The sequence below is a fragment of the Molothrus ater genome, chromosome Z (genome assembly GCF_012460135.2).
Source record: "Molothrus ater isolate BHLD 08-10-18 breed brown headed cowbird chromosome Z, BPBGC_Mater_1.1, whole genome shotgun sequence".
NCBI lineage: Eukaryota > Metazoa > Chordata > Aves > Passeriformes > Icteridae > Molothrus > Molothrus ater.
Window position 1 is genome coordinate 31577338 of NC_050511.2, and position 24560 is coordinate 31601897.

General features: G+C 38.8%; 1 protein-coding gene across 1 annotated transcript in view; it reads right to left on the reverse strand.

Moving 5' to 3' along the window:
- FREM1 (FRAS1 related extracellular matrix 1) overlaps positions 1–24560 on the reverse strand; it is a 56490-nt gene that overhangs the window by 12210 nt on the left and 19720 nt on the right. The window contains exons 16-29 of the mRNA XM_036403470.1: positions 22875–23072; positions 21488–21673; positions 20296–20492; positions 19295–19523; positions 17560–17704; positions 15079–15220; positions 13580–13775; positions 12591–12855; positions 7062–7476; positions 5741–5942; positions 5145–5289; positions 2828–2957; positions 1364–1436; positions 333–482 (exon numbers count right to left, since the gene is read on the reverse strand). Coding sequence (XP_036259363.1) covers positions 333–482; positions 1364–1436; positions 2828–2957; positions 5145–5289; positions 5741–5942; positions 7062–7476; positions 12591–12855; positions 13580–13775; positions 15079–15220; positions 17560–17704; positions 19295–19523; positions 20296–20492; positions 21488–21673; positions 22875–23072 — 2673 coding nt within the window. The remainder of the gene's footprint in view (positions 1–332; positions 483–1363; positions 1437–2827; positions 2958–5144; positions 5290–5740; positions 5943–7061; positions 7477–12590; positions 12856–13579; positions 13776–15078; positions 15221–17559; positions 17705–19294; positions 19524–20295; positions 20493–21487; positions 21674–22874; positions 23073–24560) is intronic.

The following is a 24560-nucleotide window of genomic DNA, read 5'->3' on the forward strand; positions in this document are numbered from 1 at the left end:
ATAATAACGGGGAAAAAACCTAATGGATCTAAACCCAATTTTCCCCACTTTAGTAAATGCAAACTGAACTCATGTTGTTATGAAAAGTGGTTTCTTTCCTGGCATGTTTCTTGTTTTGTACTCGTTGCTTTTCTCATCCTGTGTTTCCTAGGAGGATGCATATGATTTTGTGAGAGAAAAAAGAGTCTGCAAGTGTCAAGCCTGTTTTCTCTAAAAATAATTTAGGCAGTTTGGTCTAATGGTGAGTGTTAGGAACAACTCATGGTTGAAAATAGTAGCTATTCAGCCAAGATTGTCCCACCTTTTTAGTCACAAAGATCAAAAGAGAATACCTCCTTTTGAGTCCAAAATTTTCACTTCAGCTTTTGTCCGTGTGCCAAGAACAGCATTCACAGGGGAGTTCAGAACCACTTCAAAGACTTCATCATCTTCCTCTAATCCGTCATAGGTAATTGCTATATTCCACATCTTGGTTGACACTCCTAACAGAAATAAACATTTTAATTACTCTTTAAGTGCTATTTCAATCAATCAGGGTGTCAAAGAAATAGATTAATTAACATGTCTGCAGCTAGAGTGGAGTAGATTGTGTATGCTATTGTGCTCCTACTGACTGACTGGACTCCTGCTGTTCTTCCAAATAACGTTAAGTTTGAATTCGTTCCTGGTCAATGATGATTCAGTTGAAGTGCATACACTGTAACAAAATGCTGCTGTAGATGTGCAAAATTTCACTGCAATACATTTATTTAGGACTTCCACTGATTTTCAAGAGAAAATGTATCATAGAGTTTGTATCTGAAAAGTTTAACTTTAAAGATGGAACAGTTATTTAAAATACCTGCAAATGGATCAAAAACCATGTTAGATGGAAGTGCAACCATTTAGGCAAATCTTACCATTGTTTTTTCTTGTTTCCTTGTCTTTACTGGGTAACTTCAGGATTGTATGTGAATGAAATAGGGCCTTGGACATCTTGAAAAACCTAAGTTGTTCTCAGTTTTGTCTAAATTTGACCTGTGTCTGCGGCTTTACCTATAATGACTGAAGTCCTTAAAGCATCCCACAGTTCAGCTCAGGGTGAGTCCTATCCAGCCTAGTTGTTGGGGGATCAGGAGACATCATATCAGCACTTTTGATATTGTAACAAAAGTAAAAGACTGTGGGAAATCTCATGCCAAATAATAAGGATACTAATTCACTAAAGAAGCTCACAGTACTTCCAAAAAATAAGCTCAAGTCTTAAATACTATTCAGCTTCTCTAGCTATAGATATGTAATAGATTTCACTCTCCAAAGCAAGAGGTTGCTCTTCTAAAATCAGTGAATTAATTTTAGAATTACTCAGTACACTATTTCATACCTGGATCAAACTGAACAAGCTTGGACGGAGTCACTGTGAAGTCCTTTCCCAGCCTAGCAGATATTTCATTGACCTGAGAAGAAATCAAACAGTAAATACTACACTGTGACTCTTTTCACCAAACCACTGCACTCTGCTGCATCCAGAAGGTACTTTGCATGTCTCAAATAGACAGGCCAACCCATACATATACTTAGACTGGGTAAAAAGATAAAGAGCTGAAGAATAAACCTTCTTCTGTGCAACTGTCATTCTGTTCTTGCTTATGGCTTACAAAATTAATCATTAAAAAAAATCCCTATCTTATAGTTTTGCTAATTCCCCTCTGAGATTGCTATTTGAAACACCAGGTAACACTGCTGTTCACCATGCCTGGGGACCCTGCCATACCTGGTTCCTGAAAAAGCACATCCTGTCATCTCAGAAGAGCAGCAACATCTTGGCCATGTTTTCCTATTTGGCTCTTTGTGATATCTTGAAATAAGCTTTTTCGCACAGAGCTTTCTGTCACTCCCAAAGACTCATTAGGATAGATGTGAACCCTACATATGTAAATATAGGGATTCCAGCAACTCCCTGAAATTTCACAGGAGGCACCAGAGGACACCGGTTTCCGTACTGTGGATGTTTCCAGCTCTTGATGCTGGAATCAGTTTCACTGGTCTGTTTCTGCAAGTGACTGCTGGAGTAGAATCACCAAAGTCTGTGAAGGGTAGGATGAGATGTTCCCTGAGGGCATCATTAGCAAAATTCCCACTCATTTCAGTAGAAGAAAAACAAAATTATGTTTTGTATTAGGGGTATAATCCTGAGAAGCTCTGAGGGGGAAAAATGGTATTTCTCTAGCAAGGGGAGCTGATAAAATACTGGAATTTCCTTTTTATGAGGAAAGATATAATTTGTGAAGGCAAGTTGCACAAAACCTGCTTTACAAAATTATAGCATGCAGCTTTCAGTCTAGTCTTTTTGACATAAGACAGAGGCAGTCATTGAAGGTACAGGGGAATTTCCCTTGGCTGTGGGCAGTAGGGGGTGAAATGGAGAAGGCTGCCACGGCTGTGTAGTTGCAGTACCTATACATCCTGGGCTCCTCAAGCCTGAGAAGGCAAAACAAAAGCCCCAAGGGCCCTAGATTGCCCAAAACCTGGATTTTAAAGTGGTGGATCCTGGAAACCAAGCTTCTGAGCACAGTGCCAGAGGAAACTGCCTGCTCTGTTTTTTCATCAAAACTGAAACGCTGCTCCAAGATATTCCAGGTTTGGTTAATTAACATTTCTACTTAAAACTCAAGAAATTTTGTCATAAGTGTTTCAGCCATCTATAGTAGCAGGGACAATGTCCCAGTAAGTATGGATTGAATCACATGGCCTCTTTGATGATTAGGGAATTATATTTATATCTGAGGAATAAAATAACAGGCTGTACTTATTATTATTAAGTTAGGTTGTTGGCTTTTGGCTTTACCTTCACAGTTATAAAGGCAGACTCCCCCAGGTGTCCTGCCCTGGTGATTTTCAGAGACACTACTCCTGTGTTTTCACACACCTCATATTCAGTCTGTAGCATTTCAATTCGAGACCACCGTAGCTCCAATCTGTGGGAAAGAAAGGAATGTGTGTTTAGAGCAAAGCCACCCGGCCAGCCGCCCTCAGCCCCTGCTGCTCAAGGGCTGTGTGAGGAGCCTTCTCTCCCGACTGCTGATTTAGCCAATACACATACTGAGTCTTTGTCTCCAAATCAACATATTTGTGTGATTTAACTGATTAGGAAGAGGCAGTAATAAATCTTCCAGACTAGTCCTGATGTACCCTAAGCCACATTTGAGCCTTGTTTTACAGCCAGAGGGATTCTGCAGTAACTTTGAGAAGGGCAGTTTGTCCATTACAACAATAGGCCTAGACAAGTTATCACTGTTTATCCTGGCTGCCTTTATCCTTGCGGTTTTATTATACTCTCACTCCCCAGTCTTTCCTCAGCAATATCCTCCTTTCCACCCATCTGCCTTCATGTATCCTCTATCTCTCCTCCTGTAGCACACAGAGGAGGACTTTTCTAGGACTTTTCTGCCTCTGTGCAAGGGACTTCTCTTCTTCCCTTACTTTAGTACTCGGCACACTTCACTCTTCAACATTTACCCTATCTGATTCCAGGTGTCTTATGCACTGAATTTTAGATTTTTTTATGGAGGATGGGGGCAGTGTCTGAACCTCAGAAGACTGTGTGCTGCACCGGATCAGAAATAAAGATCTTTCCTTTTTTAGAGCTGTAATAAAAATTAGTAAGAGTCAGAGAAGGATGAATGAGATTCCAAAGAAGGAAAATAAGCTGAGCTATTTACAATTTGTACTTTACTAATACAAAATTCTAGTCCTTTCACAGCTGACTAGCTCTATCACCAGTGGAAGTTCTCTCCTGTCCTCCTCTACCATCTGATGCTGATTTTGTGGGAAACCCATTTGGAAGCTGATTTGCTTTATTTTTGCTAAAGAGAATGGATGTGCCAGATGTAGTCCAGCAGCATTCAAATAAAAGCTGGGACATGAACAATAAATTGTGCATTTTGAAACAGTTATCATTAGTTGATAACTACTTTAAATTGAAAAAATACCTCACAAGCTTTTAAATCCAATATTAAAATGCTATTTTTTCACTAAACTTCCCCTTTGGTCTACTAGCAGATAACTTCACTGAAACACCTATTTTCTGCAAAAGAGTTTTTTCTTTGCTCTTCTCCTAAAGCTGTGCTATGCACTGTCATTCATTTAAAAGGAGTTGCATTTTCCGTGAAGTGGCATCACATAATTGTGATTTTTCATCTGCAAGCCAGCACAGAGCAGCTGGGCTGTCCATGCTCAGATGTGTTTGTGTATGGGGACATCTTTTGGCACAGCACATAACTGCCTAAATGCTGCCTCCAGCTCAGCTCAGTCCCTGTCTTCTCTCCAGTGTGCAGGGAAGTGCTCTGCCCCTGGGTACAGCTCTCTGCTTCTCTTGCTTCACCATGAGTCCTGGTTTGTGAGTGGCCGTTTTAGGCCAGAAAAAGCATATTGGGTTTTTTGGTTTTTTTTTTTTTTTTTTTTTCTGATTAAATAAGTTGGTTGAACACTTAGCCCTATTTTCAGGAATAAAAAGAAGCATTGCCTCTACTGGAGAGCTACTTGCACTTCTGGCTTTTATCATCAAAGCCCAGTTCAGATGATATTCTAATTTCTCTACATGAGGCTTATGCTATGTCACAAGGAGATATTGGATGGTATGCCTAGTACATGCAGTGGATGACAAAAGTGCTGTGTGCTCTCCACCTTCTTTCAGTTTTCTTTTGCAGAAATATGTCACTCATAGCTTTGTCATTTGAGAGCATCTCGTCCACTGTAATCTCAAGCTTGTGAAAAATGCACTGCCTTCAGCTAAGGGCAAGAGTGACCTGCAGCTGCAGGACCATGTTCATGAAGCTGTAGTCCCATCCTTCAGCATGCAGCATCTCAGATATCCAAATGCCCAACACCACTAAATGCATTATGTTTCTTGGTGAAGCCCTGAATGCCCTTGAGAACTGTGACACAGTCTAACCTGCAGCTCAACCCTTGTGGAGCTTCAAGAAGGCTTCAAGAAGGCTTCACCTTCTTGAGGGGAAGAAATATCTACTCTTACAAAAGCAATGGCAGGTTGACTTGTAGCTATGTCCATGTCTTCATGGCTTCAAGCCCAGCACCTGTTCATTTACCCCAAGGAGTGGCAAGCACTGTGCAGCACAGCCCATGTCACCAAGGAGTGGAGCTACCTTTGGGGTGCTGCAGAGTTTCCACTGGCATCTGTCACTTGAAACTCCAAGTTGTCTGAATTCACTTCTCGTGATTTGTTGATGACATAAAGTATGATTTTGCTGTTTAAATCCTTTTGGCTAAATCCTTCCTGAATGAATCCACCTAGGAAAGACAAGTTGTATGCACGTGAACCAAAAGCCTGCAAATAAGAACCATGTAGATTATATAGACTCTTTTCAACTTTTCTTTTAGTTGAGAATCTGAACTTTGAGAAATGCAGGTTTACAGCTAAACAGCAATATCTGTTCATTATAAGCCCCTGCCAATTTCTTTATGTGTAACCTGTTTATCAAAAGGCCAAGTTCAATATTAATCTATTTTTTTCTTGATAGAAATAAAAAGGTTTCTCAACAGCTATTAAAAATTATCTGAACCTCTTTGAGGATTCGTAACAAACTTAAGACTCAGGTTTCATTGTAAAAGTTTTGTTATTGCAGTCAAACTTTGCCCAAAGTTTGCTAAGAAATTTTGATTCTATCAAGCAAACATTAACAGGGTAGGGTTTGAAGTCTGGTCTGGTATGGCCCAAAATAGAGATTATAAAAGAAATCACCTGTTGTTATATTTTCCAGGTAGCCATAATGAGGACCTCGCAAAATCTTAAAAATTATTTTGTCATCTTCTGTATTGGGGTCAGATGCCCTCAGGGACCTGGCAGTAATATAGATCCCATAATTGCCATTCTTCAGCAGTTCCACATCAGAAAAACAATGGAGATGAGTAATTTTTGGTGCCATTTTGTCCAAATGATCCACCTAAATCAAAGTTAGACATTCATTTTATAACATCAGGATATTCTCTGTCCTGCTTTTGCTAAAAGAGCAGTAGCCAGATCAGGGTGGCAATAGCCACTTTGGCTCACAGTCTCCTGCAGACCCCTGAGTTCTAGTCAAATTGTACTTCACATGAAAAGTTTCCAGGTCCAGATTACCCATCACTTGCCACATGTAGCAGGGTATAGTACACTCTGGGGAGTGAAACAAATTCCATATGCCTCTGCTCTGATGTCCCACATTCTCCATAGTCATTTTTTATGCAATTTTCTTCACAGCAAAAGATAACTGCAACAAAAGTTTGTCACCTCTTTTTAATTATAACAATTCCATCTTTCACAAATTCTGGTGAACCTTCTAGCAGTCCACAATGGTTGTTTCTGTTCCCATATATCACCCTCTGCTGAAATAGTATTCCTCACTGGTTGTATAACTTGAAACTTTGTCATCAGGAAATATTAACAGTCTCTTCATTAGCATCAGGGTTTTGAAACATAGAATTCTGCCATGCAGTGCAACCAGATATACTTTGTGTACTGAACCATGCCACATAAATAGATAGATACAAAAAATCACAGCAAACAAATCTGAGCCTATGACAAAAGTATGAAGGACTTGAAAACACAGGAAATGGGAAGTGAACAGAAATATTCTAGCAAAGAAAGAAGAATCAGAGCATCTTACACAGAGAGGACAGATCAGAGAGGACAGGATATCTAGGTGGGGAAGCAAAGTGGCCGTAATTCAGGATTCCTGTGACATGAAGATCAGCAATCATACTCACACCCCCATATGTGCAAATCACAAGATCAGGCACCAAGTGGGAAAGCAGAGCAGCAGAAATTTCTATCCTTCCCATAGTGGAGATTCCTATGTAAAAATTTTAGCATGCAAGTATTAAGTATTTACTTGCTTATCTTTGTGCATTTTGGGAAGTAGCTAGTTCCCCAGGTTAATTATTTGTGGAACACAGGAAGCAAATATACAAGCTGCACAGTTAAATCAGAGACTGCAGCAAGTACCAGCTGTCATCAAAACTGCTACATTCTTGGCTTTATCATATTATTTATCTCTCTTAAGTAGGTCTGTGGTCACACTTGCCTGAATGGTGAATGTCACCGGCTCGCTCTGCACCCTCCCATTCACGATGAAGCCTTGGTTAGTCCTATCCGAGGCAACAAATGTAAATCTGTCAGTCTGGGAATTCCCACCTCGGTGCTTGTATGCAACATCCTTGTTGTCCACATCTTGCTGTGTGAAATTGCACTGCAGTAGCACAGTCCCATTATAATAGAGATGACCATACTGGGGGAGCTGAGCCAAGAGGAAGGTAAGGTTTTCTTTTGCAGTATCTGGATCTGAAAGCTGTAGTACATCAGGAGTAAGAAGTGCCATAGCTCCTTCAGTTAATCGTAACCCCATGTTCCTAGATAGAGTGGGCAAAGCCTGGTCAGCTGCCTCCAAGGCAATCTTGAATGTCCCATGCTTAGTCCTCAGTCCATTGCTGATGATGAATCTGGCAAAGAGAGGCAAGGCAGTCTTCAGCATCTGTTCTTGATTCAGCATGTACTGAAATGAAATGATAATGCAGACCTTTACTACAGGACTTGCCTATGTTGATACTGCAAAAGTAGAAGAGCTGGGTGGAGCACAAACCCAGACACTGAGTGGAGTGGATGTAAAACATAAAAACATGAAAGCAGGCAGCCAGGTATATGATAGGAGTTACAATGCACTGGCAGGGATTGAGCAGATGCCAGAGGAAAGGCCTTGAACATCAACAGTCATAGCGGAGCTGATCTCAGCTTCTAGCTGAGATACAGGTGGAACAGATCTAAAAGGAAAGGCTGCCGGGGGGGCTTATTGTAGCTTCTGGTGTACATATTTTACACATCCTTAAAATTTATCTTCCCTTGGTTACCTGGCAGTAGCACCTACAGCTTACAGAAAGACGTATGTTAAGCGCATGACCAGCCAGGTTTGGTTTAGTTTGGGTTTCTTTCTGTTCACTGTTACAAATATTTTCTACCCAATGCCCCCAAAGCTATCTGAAAAACCAAACTGGAGAAAGATTCAGCCTTATCTCACTTCATGGGTTTGTTTAGAATCTAACTCAATCTTTAAATTTTTGTCTATTCAGCAGAATATGATTTATGTTTCTTTACAGAAGTCAGGTAAAGTTTCACTGAAATGCTAAGATATTTGGCAGAACTGTACAAGTTGATAGGATAATGTTAATAACATGGATATCCATAGCATAAATTTATCAAATGGTCATATCTGTACAGCTCTTCTTCCATGCTGGGAATTTCTATCAATAGCCACATAATTTCTTGTAGTTCACTCTCAAGTAGTGATGTCAAGTAGTGATGTTTCTTTAGATACACTAAAGATTTCATTATTCACTACAGATAGCTTTCCTTTCAAAACTAAGAGAAAGATGCCCAAGGCTGTAGGGAAAATCTGTTGGAAGCTCTGCTGTTTTTGACTGGGGTATAGTTAATTTTCTTCATAGTCATTTGTATGGAGCTATGGTTTTGATTTGTGCTAAATATAGTTAAATAGTGCTGATAATATAAGGATGATTTGGTTACTCCTGAGCAGTGCTCATACAGCATCAAGGCTTTTTCTGCCTCTTACACTGCACAGCCAGTGATTGGGCTGGGAGTGCATAAGGAGTTGGGAGGGGGCACAGGCAGGACAGCTGACCCCAGCTGACCCAAAGGATATCTCAGAAAATCTGATGGCATGCTCAGTGTATAGAGCTGGGGGAAGAAGAGGGAGGGAGGGAGGAGGAGACATCTGGAATTGTGACGTTTGTCTTCCCAAGTCACTCTGTGCATGATGGAACTCTGCTTTCCTGGGGATGGCTGAACACCTGCCTGCCCACAGGAAGCAGTGAATGAATTCTTTGTTTTGCTTTGCTCGTGTGCACAGCTTTCAATTTACCTATTAAACTGTCTGTATCTAAACCCATGAGTTTTATCACTTTCACCTTTCCAATTGTCTCCCCAGTGCTACAAGGTGGAGAGGGAGCAAGCAGCTGCCTGGTGCTTAGTTGCCGGCTGCAGTTAAACCATGACAAAAGCATACCAGCTGGGTATGGGCTTTTGCCATACGTGTGACAGCATGGTGTGCAGAAAATTATTACTAAATTTAGTTCTGGAGAAAAACAAGGAGAAAACCAATCTTTTAGCCTTTAAAATTCATCTTTGATTTCACAGGCAAGATCATTATTTATGTATTTTCTTCTGAAAATAATTACATGGAACATTTTCATGCCTGTAACAAAAACTTTTGAGGGTAAATGAAACTAAAAATTGCTCTGAAAATGTTTCACGATCCTTCATGTCCCATCAACTTATAGCATGTATGAGTTACCTTTCTACATAAATTTCAGTGGTTATGCTGCACAGTACATGGAAAAAAAATTTGTAAGGTGGTTTTTCACACAGGTTGGTTCTGCCTGAGTCAGAGCAGAGTCTAGTGTACAAAGAAATTTGTCTCTACTAGAATGGGACAGTTGTTTCAGAAAGTATGAGGGCCAGTCTAGCTGGCTGCTTTCCATGTAACACTCTTCTACCATACTTAAGTGAAATGGGGAGTGGCTGACATTTAGTGGGTTATCTGTTTCCCCTTGGTCTCTTGACTGCAGACCTTGAAGATGTACTTTCAAAATTACAGGGTCAACACCTAGAGTATTGCTGTGTGACTTGAATGGGAGTGACTTTCAGTAGGTCATGGAGCAGCTTACTGTGTCACAGAGACTGTCCATCTAAAATTCCTCATTGCCTTCACCAATACTGGATGATTAGAGCTTGATCACTTGTAAACTGGCACTATGCCATAAAACAGATGGGAATGAGCATAGGCAGACCAGGGACTATGTAGCAGTCTGAAATATGTTTACTGAGGATGGTATTCCCAGCTGAGAACCCAGAGACATCTGCCTACACTACCAAATGCTGTTGTGCCAATGGTAAAAGGGTCGTGCTATTTGTAAACTATCTGAAATCAAATACAGAACTAAAATAATGATGATAAATACTGTGTTAGGAGAAAAAGGGTAAAGCACCTTCAGTCAAAACCTTAACCTTCTCTCAAAACGCCTGGAGCATTGCAGCAGAAGTGAATTTTCTTTCGTTCTTTTGATGGTGTAAAAAATGTTTGGATGATGTCTCAAACAGTATTTAGTGAAAGACTTAGATAATTCAGTTAATTAATCTGAATATTCATCCAGCCTTCTTTAGAATGCCAGATAGGAACAAAGCTTCTGCATGGATACATCAGACTGAAATTTACCATGAATTTCATTCACTGCTCGGTTTCACAGGTGATGAAACTGCCTGTGTCCAAGATGTCCTTCTGCACTTTGGGAGATTTTGGTTATTTGTTTATTTCTAGTTTATCTCTGCTTTGTAATTTCTTCAGGAATGGAGAGCAGCCAATATTCTCACTCTGATAAAATTTAGGATACAATTCTCAGGCAAAGTTTGGAGGACATGTTGCATGGTTTGATTTCACAACTACCAACATTTCATGCTTTCTGCAGTTTGATGGCAGTAGAGTTGGCTACAGGACCTACCATCTGTCATGGCATTTAAAGGATAAAAATGGAATCATAAATAGTGCCAACTCATTACAAAATCGAGCCAGCATGTCAAAATGGAGGACATTAGCATGTTCTTTTAGCATTCTGCTGCCAGCATCTGATGTCAGGTTGCTAATCACTTGAAGTCATCTGTCCAAACAAGCACTGCCAAATCTTTCTTCCAGCCAACAGCACCAAACAATACAGGTAAATTTATGTCTGAAGGAAGCACTTTAGTGGGAAGTAAAAATCTGGTCAGTTAATTCCTCTTCCTCCCACAATTACCCATATAATTAATTCCTTGTTGAAATAATAATACTATTCTGCCAGAATATTTATATTTGTACACAAAACCAAATTATTTTCCAAATGATAACATCAAGGAACCTAATTATTGGGATTAAAATAGTTATCAAATATCAATATTTATTAAAGCATCCTAACCTCACGTTAATAAGACTGACTTTCTGGTTTGTTTCTTAGCCATTGGCCTAAACAGAAAACATTGGGTTTATCCACACTTGCAATTTGCCTAGAATTGTTTGATCTGTTTTTAATAGTGTGATATGGGAGTCATACTGACACAAGCCACTATACTACACTGCCCAAACTAGGGCTTGCATTACTGTAACCTTACTTGAACAATCTAATTCTAGTTTTGGTGAACATGTTTCAGAATTAAGAAACATAAAACCAGGGAATATTTGCTCACTTTTTCTGCAGTGAGTACAAATGAATCAGACAAATCTCCTAACTAGAATTTCCACCACGCTGAATGCAGTGGAAGGGATGGTTAAAAATGTTTAATCTGAGGAAAGTTTCAGAATTACATTTGGGTCAACTCTGGACAATGCTACCTCACCCAATATCATAGGGAAATTTATTTGATGTCTCCATGCCCCACTTGCTTGACTTGCCTGCAAAAAGTTCTCAAACTGGATGACACAACATGTTCTTGTACCTCATCATGTCTCACAGAAAAAGTCATTCAGATCAGAAGTCTATTCTAGGAGAATGTAAAAAGGAGTCTTTTCTGAATTTCAGCTCTTAGGAGTCAATTCTTTAATTTTTAGTATGAAAATGAAAAATAATAATCTCTTAATTTTGAATTTTACAATAAGTCCATCTTCTGTCAAAAGCTGTTTTCAGAGAAAATCACCAATATTAGCAAAAAGTAAGCATTCTTCTTTTAGAAACATTTTCTTTATTTTTGAGCTTTTTCTTTTCCCTGTTTTTGGCCTTTTTTACTAAACTGTCCACAGAACATCTGCTCTTTATCTGATGATAATTCATTGCATCATTCTACTTTATAATCAAGAGAGGTTCATTTAAGAACAAAATGAATGCACCTAATCTAAACTGTTCTAAGTGGAAAATTTCAGAAATAGGTGAAAATAACTATCATTAGGCTACTGAACTGGGCCTGTAGGTAGCCTATGCCATAAACCTATGGATTTACCTCAAAATTTCAAGAGTCTACATGAATTTCCATGTCAAAATAGCATGCCAATGGTAGTGTCAAAATATATTAAGTGCACTGGTTTTCATTATATTCCAGAATACTTAGGGATTCAAAAAGCCATAATCAAATTAATATGATAAATTATAACCTCACAGATAAGAAAGCTTTTATTTAATACCTGAATGGACCAGCTTTACCACATCCAGCTGTAGCAAGAAACCAAAGGAACATTCCACCAAGTATGTCCTCAATCCTTCTCTCTCGCTCAAATCTTAACAGCTGTGTATGTCCGGGTACTACAATAATGTTGAAGCTGGTATTGAGTAAATGTGTCTCTGATTATGTTTTCAGAGTCAATGAGAAAATTAATTTATTACCAAAGCATTCCCAACTATATTTATTGCAGTAGAAATAGATGCACTATATAAACATTGGGAATTCACATAGAGCCTCCAGCTCTTTTAATAAATTATTTTGGGGGGTTTTGGGTGGTTTTTTTGGGGTTGCGTAGTGCAGGTTTTTAAATACCTCAAAAATTCAAGGGGAAGAACTTGGGGGGTGGGGTACTACCCCTTACCTGAATGTATCTTCACGAACAACTGCCTTGGCTTTGTGAACATAGCAGACAATCTGTCGTGCTACATCCATTTGACTGAAGCTCGTAATGGGAATGCCAGGATAGCTGACATACTCTATTTGTCCATACTGGGGTGGGGAGGTTATCACATAAAGGAGCTCCTCTGGCCTGTCAGTACCATCCAATGCAAGGAGGACATCAGTTGTAATGTAGCTGTGATCTCCTTTTGGCACTCTAAGGAGTTTTGTAAAAACAGCAATGTCTCCTGCAGAATAGACAAAACAACACTAAAATAGTCATGTTGAACTGGACGATCTCTTCTGCATTGTTTAGTCACAGGAAAGCCATCACTGGTAGAAAAACTAAAAGACTTTAAGATTATAGAGAAATTCAGCATGGAAGGGACTTCAGGATATCTTTGTTCAACCTTCTGCTCAAAGCAGGGTCAGCCATGAGATCAGCCATTGCCACAATGCTTGGGGCTTTATCCTCTTGAAACCTGAAAACTATTACCCTTTTGAGGCCAAGGATGAAGAGACCACAGCATCTTTTGACACGTCTTCCAATCTTAGCATTGTCAGGTAAACCTTTATGTTTCTAATAGAGAGGAAATAAAAAAAGAGAGACCGGAAGGCTGTAGAATAACCTGGAAGAGAGAGCTGTTTCTGAACAGTCTTTTGCCTACTTTTTATATTCTTGCCATTTTTCTGTGCTGCTTTACTCAGACATAAAGCTAGTTTCAGAAAGATATGTCTAGCTCTATTTGCAAAGCAGCTGGCAGTCCTGGGAGGCAAGGTACAACACATTGTATTCACCAGAGCCTTTTCAAATCCCAGGACCTGGCCAACAGTGAAATCCGAGCAGTTAAATTTACAGGATCTGCAGGAACACTGGCCAGAGCTTATATAAGGAAAGGATCAAGACACATACTCAAATATCTTGGTTTCAGAAACAGGCACTGTAAAACATCAAGTTTAGTGGATCTTTACCCTTTTCCAAGTCCTTGATATTTATGTAGAAGTCCACAGCTGGGGATCTGTTGTACCCATCCCAGAGGTAAAATGTGAAGCTGTCTTTTTTCTTGGACCCCACAGTTCCTGTGTGGACATATCTCACAAGGTTCATATCCAGCTCTTCCTGAGTGCACTTCATTCCAGTTAGGAGAGTAACCCACCCTTTTCCTACCTAGAAAACATAAGCATCCTTCATTAACTGATAATCACCCATGCATCCTTCTCAGTTAATTGTGTTTCTTTGTAGTTATATAGGCTGTTAGTGGCAGCTACTTGGCTTTCCTTCTATAGGCTTTTTGCTCATAGTATGTTTTGAAGGGCAGCAAAAAACTGGAGTTTTTTTCCAGTAGATATAAGGCTGGAGAAGATACAATGATCATTAATAATATAGAGTTAAATGGAGTTTAGCCACTTTTACTCTAGGAAATCATTTTATGCACACTTCTCAGTCAGACACCAAGATGAAAATTAAATAGTTCCTGACCCAGCTTATGTTTTCTATTTCTTAATTTCACAAATCTGCTCTTGATCCTATCTGAAATCATAGCTAAAACAGCATGAGAAATAGCTTCAGGGAGTGTGGAAGCTTTAAGCCCCAGAGGTCCTCAGCTGCAAAAAGAAAAATCCCAAAAAACCAACCAACCAACCAACCAAACAAACAAAACAAAAAACAAAACAAAACAAAAAAAAATAAAATAAAAAACCCCGACTTACACCATAAAATTCTGTGCCTTTCTGAAGATAGCCTAGTACCCTAAATTGAACTGATCCATGAAGGTCAAGTCTCATGTGATCCATAGACTGATGTTGAGATCCACATATTGACATTGAGACCCAGCATCAAAATGCTTTCCAAGTTCACAAGATTTAGAAACAGAATTTTATTTCTATCACATATGCACACTATTTAAAAGAGGCAATTTTTTCAATCTTTGTTCCTTTTTCTTATTTTAGGTCAACAGATGATCATCTTACCTTCCATTTCTAATCTTAATTTTTGTGATTTCTCTTGACACATCCTTTCTATCATCTTCCATTTCCCTTCTTTCCCCCTGTGCTTTTCTTCTAGTTGATGGGGTATTACTCACTCTTTAACATGCAACTCCTTCCATGCTTTCTAAACCCTGAAGTAACTGAAGTAAGAGTTGTTTTTTTTAACCAGAGACTTTCCCCCACTCCCCCCAGCTTGATTTTCCCCCTTTGTGGGATTATTATCCCAGAATCTCTCTCAATTTTCACCTCAGATGGTCTGCCATGTTTTTTACCTTCCATCTTCTCCTGTTCAGGATCTGGGTTTTAATGCCAAAGCCTCTGGGACAGCATCATTGTTGTTGCCCCTTCAACAATTAAACTGGCCAAGCTGTCTACTTCAGAATATGACAGGCATTTGGGAGAAAAGGAAAATTAACTTCATTTTGCCCTAAAAAGAGAGAGTTCTTTGCATGCCTGCTTTTTGTTGAAGTACAAAGACTAACCTTGAGCTGAAGCTGACCATTTTCTGGAAGTCTTTCAAATAAGTAGTAAATTCTCTCCCTGGGGGTATCTTTATCTTCTGCTGACAGAACAGCGCTAGAAATTATATGAGTTTCACCTATGTTCACCTCTATATCGTTCTTCCTGAAAAAATTAAAAGTCATGTATTGATGCAATAGAGGAACCTTTTCAACATGTAATTTCTCTGCCAGAAATATGGATTAACCAAATGCTGAGAGAAATGACAATTTCAGAGAAAATAGAAGAAGGGTGCCTATTTCAGTTCAAAAGAGTAAAAAAAGCAAGCAGTGCAGACAAGCTTCTCCTTGCAATGGTAAGAAACAACAAAGATACCTAAAACACTGATTTAACATATCTCTTATTCCTCTGTACTCTATTCTGCTCACCTTCATACAATTTATAGGAATAAGACTATGTAAACCAGTAGATTGCATTATTACTGCCAATATAGAGCACAGCAATAGTGGCTCTAATGGACTGGTTGCTTATTTAGAAAATGACTGTCTTTCAAACAACTAGTCTTCAAGGCTCACCTTTATCTGTAGGAGACACAACCATATCTAACTGGTTTCTTCTCTGTACTCCTTCTAGCACCCACATCTCATTTTGGGAAGAAGCTCTCAAGAGGAATGTGTGAAGGCTTTACATTCCCCAAGGGTACTCTCTGCTACAGGATGCAATCCAAGAGGTGACAGATTGAGGTTTTGGCAATCACTCTGAATAGGAGGCACTGTTTGCCAGCCAAAAACATCCCATCACAGGTTCTTCAGTCTGTTGACCATAACTAATGGAGATGAGAGCTGAAAATCCCTGGGGTTGACAGTGCCCGAAGATCAAAAGGTTAAGGAAAGCTTTCAAGTACTGCCCAATATTCAGCTCTAAAACTGCACTAGTATAAGGAACTCTGTACCCTATAGTGAACATGTAGTGATTTAATGTGGCAGCTAAATCACCTCAGTGTCAAACTGAACATTTTCTTAAAGCACTACTGCTTAAATACTGGCCACACATCTCATCTAAGTGGAGGGGTAACAGCTATTCCTTTTTATAAAGGAATAGCTATTTTGGGAGTAAATTTTTCAATCTGTGAAATTGTTCACCACAGGAATGGCAAGTGGTAAGACCTAATATTGCCAGACAAGGAAGCAACAGTTTCTGGATCTAGCTGGGCAAAGCTAAAAACACTTGACTTCTTGAACTTCATCATCTTCTTTCACTGAGAGGGGGTGGAAAATGGCCTATCAACAAGCTATAGCATGTGAGGACCAAATAGGTAATTATCAATAATTATCTGTATATGATATATGCATACATAAATTATACTCTTTATTCTAACTGAAAATTCTCAAATGTTAGCATTATGTGGTCATTGAAAATCTTTTAACTAAGAAACTGACATTTGTTATTGCAGGAAGCTCTACCTGGTAAAAAATTAATAATCACTCTGATCTGAAAGTAGGCCAAATACCCTGACGGATCAGAAACTCGCTCCTTAGTGGCAGTTGTGAGTCTGAAATGCAAACTTTAGAGTTTTAGAGCTATTCCCACAAAACCTTTGGACCCTTAGCTTCCTGTTTGTCAGTCTGGGGCTGGAAAACAGTCACAAGTATGGAGGTCCTGATGCTCTGTGACAGCTGGAGAACCCAAGGGATATGGAGGTCCTGATGCTCTGTCTGTCATCAGTTGGAGAACCCAAGGGATAAACTCCTTTTTAAAATGCCCAGGAGGTTTGACTCTCTTGCAGCCAGCTGCCTATCTATAAGTGGTCTGTCAGGTAATTTCTCATCATGTCTAATTCATTTATGACTCCTAGCTTTGAAGTGTAAGGGAAGTTAGTGTGTACTTTTGCAGCAGTTGAATTATGGCAGAGAAAAGTTTTAGAATATAAAAGAAGAGAATTATAATCGGTAAGCCCTTCTCCTGCTTCAGCCTTGTGGATCCTCCCATTCCAAAATCCAGAGCTGCTTTCAGAGGGGTATTTTAGGCAGGTCTTTGTCTTAGGGAAGAGAAAAGCAGTATCATGGTGGTCAGTGTTCAGCAGAGGTACAACAGCTGGCAAACACCTTGAAGAAACTTATGAAAGAAACAACCAAAATTTTTCCCCCCACACTTTTATTTTTCCTCTATTTGTTTAATGTAGAGCAACACTAAGCAACACTAAAGCTCTCTTCTCAGTAAAAATTTTTTTGTTAAACGGGCTGATAGAAAGAGACCTATATAGAAACATTTTTATTGACATTATTCTGTTGCTTGTTATGGCTCCCTCTTTGCATCAGACATCAGATATTGTTTAATGGTAAACATGCTGGGATGGAAAAAATCCAACTGGTGGTTGGATTTGATTATCTTAAAGGCCTTTTCCAACCTTAACAATGGCATGATTCTATGATTTGGTGTTTTCTTCTCTTTTCCATCATTTTGTCTAAACATCCCACTGTCAGGAACAGAAACATGTGACTTACTTGCTCAGCGCTGGTTTCTCATCATTAACTGGAATGATGTTTACTGAAATGGTTCTGAGGACTTTATGTTTTCCATCTGATAGCTGAATTTTAAAACTGTCAGTGAGATTTTCAGAGTTGTCATGCATGTACATCAGCTTCATTCCTATGTGAGGCAGGAAGGGGGGAAAATAAGAGAAAAAGAGAGGGAGAGGGACAATGGGTGAAAAAAATAGAAATAACAACTTAATCTGACTCCTGCAAAACCCCTCTCATAATTTCACTCTGCTTCAATCACCTTTCTTCCATCTCCTCTACCCGTATGCTAGGGTAACAACAAACTTGCCTTTGCTATCAGAAGATGAGTTTGATGAACCATTGCTGATCAGTGATCTAGCAACATACAATTGACTCAAGGTCACCAGCCTGACCTAAGTAAGGAGTGACTGTCCAAAAAAGGAGTCTCTGTCAATCTGAAAAAGGTACATTTCTTCTCCTCTCCTTATTCCAAATCACTTTGATGGGAACTATAGAGAGGATGAAACTGTCAGGCAACACTTTCCTGTGCTTTAAATAATCCTCAGGGAACTTTGAAGAAGCCTTTGGAAGGACAGCTGGCTTTGTATCTATGACCATGGACAATCAGATGTTCTAGGCTAAAGTTGCCTCAATCACCATTGTGGATACCAGGCAAAAGCCAAAAAAGAAAGTCAAAACCAAGACTTGGGAAGGCAGAAGAATTTGGAGTGGACCCCTGATATTTCTGGAGGTTCGTATTAGACAGGCAGAGACAAAAAATCTCTCCTCTGTTTTTGAGGGCTGAACTGAAATTTGAGTAACAGTATTGAATTCATGCTCCTCTTTATAGTGATAGATTCCATGTTTTACTAAATAGCCACAGTCAGGAGGGATCCACCATATTCCTTGCACTGTTAAATACATTTTTTCATTACATGTACTTGAAACAGATTTGCTGCTTTAAAGCAGGCTGACTGCTCGTGACTGACTGCTGTGGAGTCCCAATTTGTATGTTTATTGCTAGACATATGGTATATATATAGCCTTTCAATGTCTAAAGAAGGTTTATAGGAGAGATAGAGAGACTTATTACCAATGCCTGTAGTGACCTAACAAGGGGCAGGAGTAGGTTTAGGTTGGACATAAGGACAAAATGTTCTACAGTGAGAGTAGTGAGACACTGGAACAGTTTGTCCAGAGAGGTTGTGGAACAATGGAAGTGTTCAAGGTCAGGTTGAATGTGGCTTTAGGCAACTTGGTCCAGTGCAATTTGTGCCTGCCCATGGCAGGGGAGGTGGACTAGTTGACCCCTAAAGGTCCCTGGCAACCTAAAATGTTTTACAATTCTGTGATCATTTGAAGAAACATCATGATCAGTTAATGTGTTTTTAAATCAATCTTGCTGTCTCTCTATTCTAGATACTGTAAAACTTTTACAAATCTATTTGAGGATGTTAAATTATGTTACATTATTCCTTTTATTTCTTTTCAGAATAGATGATTTTCCTACTCATATTACTATCCTTTTCGATACAGAGGTCTCTCAGGATGATTTTATAGACAGTTCCTAAAATCAATAGATCAGGATAGCATTAAATATGGACAACTTCCATTCCTAAACATTGTCTTGAAAATAAACATAAGGCAAGCGAATAAATAAATGATGAAGATTTCTTTGGTGTGCCACTTGCCTCATCAAAATAATGAAAGACCATTGTAAGAAGAATGCTGCACCTACCATTCCTCAGTAGTTCCATGGAAAAGTCATGAACAAGCAACCCATGGCTGTGGTGGTCATGGTTAATTAACTCTTTGTAGTGCAGAACATCAGTGCCATGAACACCGTTAATAAGGAACCCGTAGGAGGGCATCTGCACAACCCCAAATACCAGAGGGTCTTGAGGCACATCCAGATCAACTGCATTGATAACAGACAGATCCAGCTCTTTCATCTCCCCTTCTTGAACCTGAACGTGAGAGAAAAAGTATCCAATTATTTTACATAAAAAGAAATCATAGAACTCTAGTGTGGTTTCATGAGTATTTTTGTGTACAAGTGTATCTCTTGATTCATCCACCCTTACCAAGTAGATTTTTAACCAGCCACTGATTTCAACCAGTTTAAGAGACAGAGAAAGTGGTTACAGTGATGAAGAGAGAAGTTTCAATAAGGAGATCGTTTTGTCCCAGATTAATAGAAAATGCGTTAAATCAGTGCCAAATCTAGTGCTCAGAAATGCACAAAGGAGAAAGCCTTTTAATATATAAAGGTATCTAAAAATGTGGATGCATATAGATTTATACATCCACTTTTTACTTTTCAGTAAGTTTACACTCTGTTCATGGAATTATTTATATTAATGACAGTCTACAGAGAGGGGAGAAGCAATGCCAGAAATATTTAAAAATACTCTATTAAAAATGTGAAAGCTCTTAGGAATGCAGAAGGAGATGAAAGATCTTCACTGCTTTCTAGATCACATATTTGTTTAAAGATTTGATCACTTCTTTTTACTTAAGTGCAAATTTCCAAGACCTATGCACTGCTCCTATCCCACTGAAGTTCTGTCTTATAGGTTTACATGGGATTTCACTGGGCTGGTTCTTGAAGTAGGCTGAACAACAAAAAGTAAGGGAAATATGCAGAGAAACAGGTACAAGGACAATGTTCTTATTTATATTAAAGAGTGGTTTCTGGTTAAAGTAGTTCTATGACAGGCATTTTGCTTATTTCCTTACAGTAATATTCCTGACTATGAATTCTGGAACTTCATCATTGGTTGGGCTGATTAGCACAAAAAATGGAGTCTCTGCTGAGCGATGTAGCCCATCAGTGACATAAAGTACAAATTTGTCTTCTGTTGGTTCCATTCGCACGTGCCTGGCTTGAACATAGTTTATATTCATGGCTTTCAGGTGCTTCAGCTGAAATGAACCTACAGATTTTAAAAAGAAAATGAGTTAGCACAATACTTTCATGTCTCCTAGTCTTATCCATCATCAAAAAAATTGAAACTATGTCTTTTTTCAAAGAATAAATAACTTGAATTTTTTAAATTCTTTGTCATTTTTTGACGGTGAGAGTTACATTGCACATGTTACTGCAGGAAACAAGCTCTTTCCCCCCCAAAAATGCATAATTTTGCTTCAGGTAAGATTCTGAAGCTTCTCACTTTTCAGTTCAGACTGCAAAACTGAGCCCACATAAAACCAACTCAAATAATAGGTAGGAAAATGTCTGAGGTCCAAGATTCCTTGATAGTGCTAGGTTAATCGCTGGATTTGATGCTTTTTCCAAGCTAAATGATTCTATGATTATATTATTCTAATTACATTTTGACTGACAGACCACAAAAAGGAGAACTTAAAGACTCAGTGATTACACGTTTCCAGCTGCAGATGCCTGGTAAAAGCTGATAGCATTACAAATCCTGTCACAATGTGTTCTGCTGAGGGTGAAACTGCCTTTCACAGTTTGGAAGTGGACAAGGGAAGTTGTCATCTAAGTCAAACACCACCTCTATCACTTCTGCAACTTTGCTTGGAAAAAAATGTGGGACCCAGGCTACTGCATTTAATTGGCAGAGGTGTAGGTGAAGGGACACTGGAGTCTTTCATGGGGGACTGAAGAGAAAGGCAGGGAGAGCAGATTTGCATCTCATGTCGTGACTTCTAAGAGATCTCAGCTGGATGCATAATACAAGTGTTACCTTGTTTGCTTCAAGGGCCGATTCTTCACATTTGCATTGCTTTAGTCTCCCTTTGAACTCCTTCACAAAGTCCCACTGCTCTTCATTTGTCAGCACCTGCATTCCTCATAAGTCTGTATGAATGCCCACACCTGCATCTGCGCCACCAGCGCCCACTGCTGAGCTTTCCACAAGCCCTCCAGATCTAATCTGCTTGATTATCCTAAATTGTTAAGACTTACCTATGCTTATTCCAATGTTGCTCTTCTCAAACCCAGGAGAAGGCAGTATGTTTTCAATGTAACCAAACTGGGGAGGAGAAACCAGCACAAACTCTAAGTCATCTGCAGTGGTGTCAGGGTCAGTGGCAAACAAATGTTTGGTAGTAAGGGCTGCTGAGGAGCCCTCCTCCACCACAAAGCTTGCACCTGTGCACAAAAAACATGTTAAGCATTATTGGTCATGAGCTGATTTTACTGTTGTTTTTAATAAGAATGGAAATAATAACAAAGGGAGGAAATACAACAAATACTGAATTACTGAGGGGTTTTGTTTTAATGTTTTCTTCTCTGCTTTCACTGACATCTCTGGTTTTGCCATCACAGAAGTAGAGAAGAAGAGGATCATGAAATTTTTTTACTGGTTAAGTTATTAGCTAAGGTTTATGTACTGCTCAAGAACAGTTGTTACCTCTGTTTGTCAGAGCATTAATTACATGAGTGCTGTTAAGAATTACTCGTAATGAACAATTTTTCATGCATCACTGCTTAATTTCCCTGCTGGGACAATGCTTCATTTCCAGAACATTACTTGGGTGAGCGCCTGCAAATTACAAAACTACTCATACATATGCTTAAATAGTCTCTGAGATACATAACATATACCTGATATTTACAAACAAATGACATTGAAAGACACAAACATATAGAAAACATACTTTTAATATGTACACCACAGACAACACTAAAAAGCCCAGGAAATTGATGGAAATTTCACAACTGGCTGCAGTTGGACTAGATGTACATTATGAACTCTATTTCCATTTTAACTGAATTTCTTAGATTCTGAAGAGTAGTTGAGAAAATGTGGCTTCATATCTATTAATGTATAACTTTCGTCTTTATTTGCTAGAATAATTAAATATAATGATTCTGTCCCAAATTTCTGTTTTATGTTCTACACACAAAGGTAAATAAATATCTCTATTTATGGTTATTTATGGTTATGCTTTTGCCCTGTATAAACCTGATTCTTGTTGAGCCATGAATTCAGTTCAGGGACAAGATATAGATCACTTTTACCTAGACATAGCTAACATATGCAGGAATTAGCATGTAGACATTGTGGGGAGCAGATCTGAGTGCTCTTATCTCTAATTGCATGCTTTAAACATGCAGCTGAAAAGCAGCCAGATCATACTTGCACTGGCAGCTGGATTGGGTGTTTGCACTGTACAAGGAAATGAAAATAAAATTGACAAAAATTCTGATACAAAACTTTTGTATGCTGATCTCAACTAACTATTTCTAATGCTAAAAATCAAATAACAAAAAAAGCCACCCTGAGTCTTTAGCCATTACAGCACTGGGTAGCCCCCTTTGTACTGCTATATTGAGAGGAAGCTTTCACCGGTTACAATTGATGGAGGCTGGTTGTCAACTGGAAGCACAGTGATGTTAAGGTCATAGACAGGAAAGGGATCATCACGTGAAACTGGGGGGGAAGGAAGTCCATCATAACAGCAGTCTTCCACATCTAAGCCAGCCTCGCCATCAGAGACAATCAAGGTTAGGATCTCAATGCAAGGAGTCAGGCCAATCTCACCACCTGGGAAAAAATATTTAGAAGAAATTATTTACCAAAACTTCCTGAAGACTAATTTTTATCCTGCAAGGACAGTCTTCAATATCAAGTCAAAAGAAAAAGAAAGCAGCAGCAAAATTACTGGAATTCTTAATTCTGACTGGTGGGGTGCTGCTTGGTTAGAGATTTGGTTTGTTGTTAATAATTAATTTTAACCAGCTCACTTCTATGATATAAAAAGAGGGTGTAGAAAAGAGTCTTAGTATTGTTATAGTAATTATAATGTTATAATTCTAATGTTATGATATTATGTTATATTGTAATAACATGGCTAATAGTCCTCAAGATTCTGTTCTTTGTGCACTAATGTATGTACAAAATTTATATTGTGTGGGAAAATTGTTTTTTCTGCACTTCTTCTCAAGGAATGTAGGAAAATCTTTCTTTTATATATATTTTCCTCTATGAGAAATGGTAATATCCATGCTCTTTCAAAAGAAAAAATTTAATACAGCAAGTAATGCATGCATTCTTATGTGCTTCTTATCTTTACAAAATAGACTATAACAAGGGCTGTACTTTATTGCTGTACTTTATTACTGTACTGTATATTATGCCTATATGCAATCACATTTAAAGTGTGCACTGGTACAGCACTGGGGAACTGCCACCCCCTGCAAGAAGCATCTGTGGGCTCAGAGCATTCCAGCTGTCAGCACTTCTGGCAGCCTGTGTCTTGCATTGCTGCAAGATATCATTAATAAGCAGCCTGCAAAGGAAAGTGACTCCCAGACTTCTCTTGTGATACCTGCTGACAGCACATTTAATGTTAGAAATTTGGAAATGAAAACCACAAACACTACACCCTTGGTAGTACAACTTCATTGCCTCTGCAAAATATTGTCATTAAAATACAGTATGTGATGTCTTTAGAATGCAGAAGAAAAGTTTGTTGTTGGTGGCCACAATTAAGTACTTCCTTTTCAAATACCAGCTGCTCATTTTAGATAGTGCCAAGCTTGAAAATACCACATCTATTCTCTATGCTAACACAGAATTACAGAATAATTAAAGAGAAAACCAGAATGTTTCAGGGGAAAAAACCAAAGCTGCTATTCAGAGATGTAGAAAGGATAAATCAATCCCAATGAAAGGATAAATTTAAGTAAGAAAGGGAGTTTACCAGCCCTTGATTTCTGCCAGTAATTTTTTTTTTAAAAAAAGGTACTAACAATAAAACCACAAAAAAAAGGCATTTTAAACATTTTTTTGTCTTTAAGAAAGTCAGAACTTTCTTTATCTTGTGGTATGGAAAGACTATGAGCTGTCCAAAGTAGATAGCCTTCTAGATTGGAGAGGCAAGGAAGAAGTAAAAATGTGGGTTTTTACTGCCATAAAACATATCAAAATACTGTAGTTTGTACTCAATGATAATTTTGTCAAAAAAGCCCAAGATATTTTGTCAGGAACAGTGAAAATGTTCCTCCTGGATTGTGGTCTTTCATATACTTG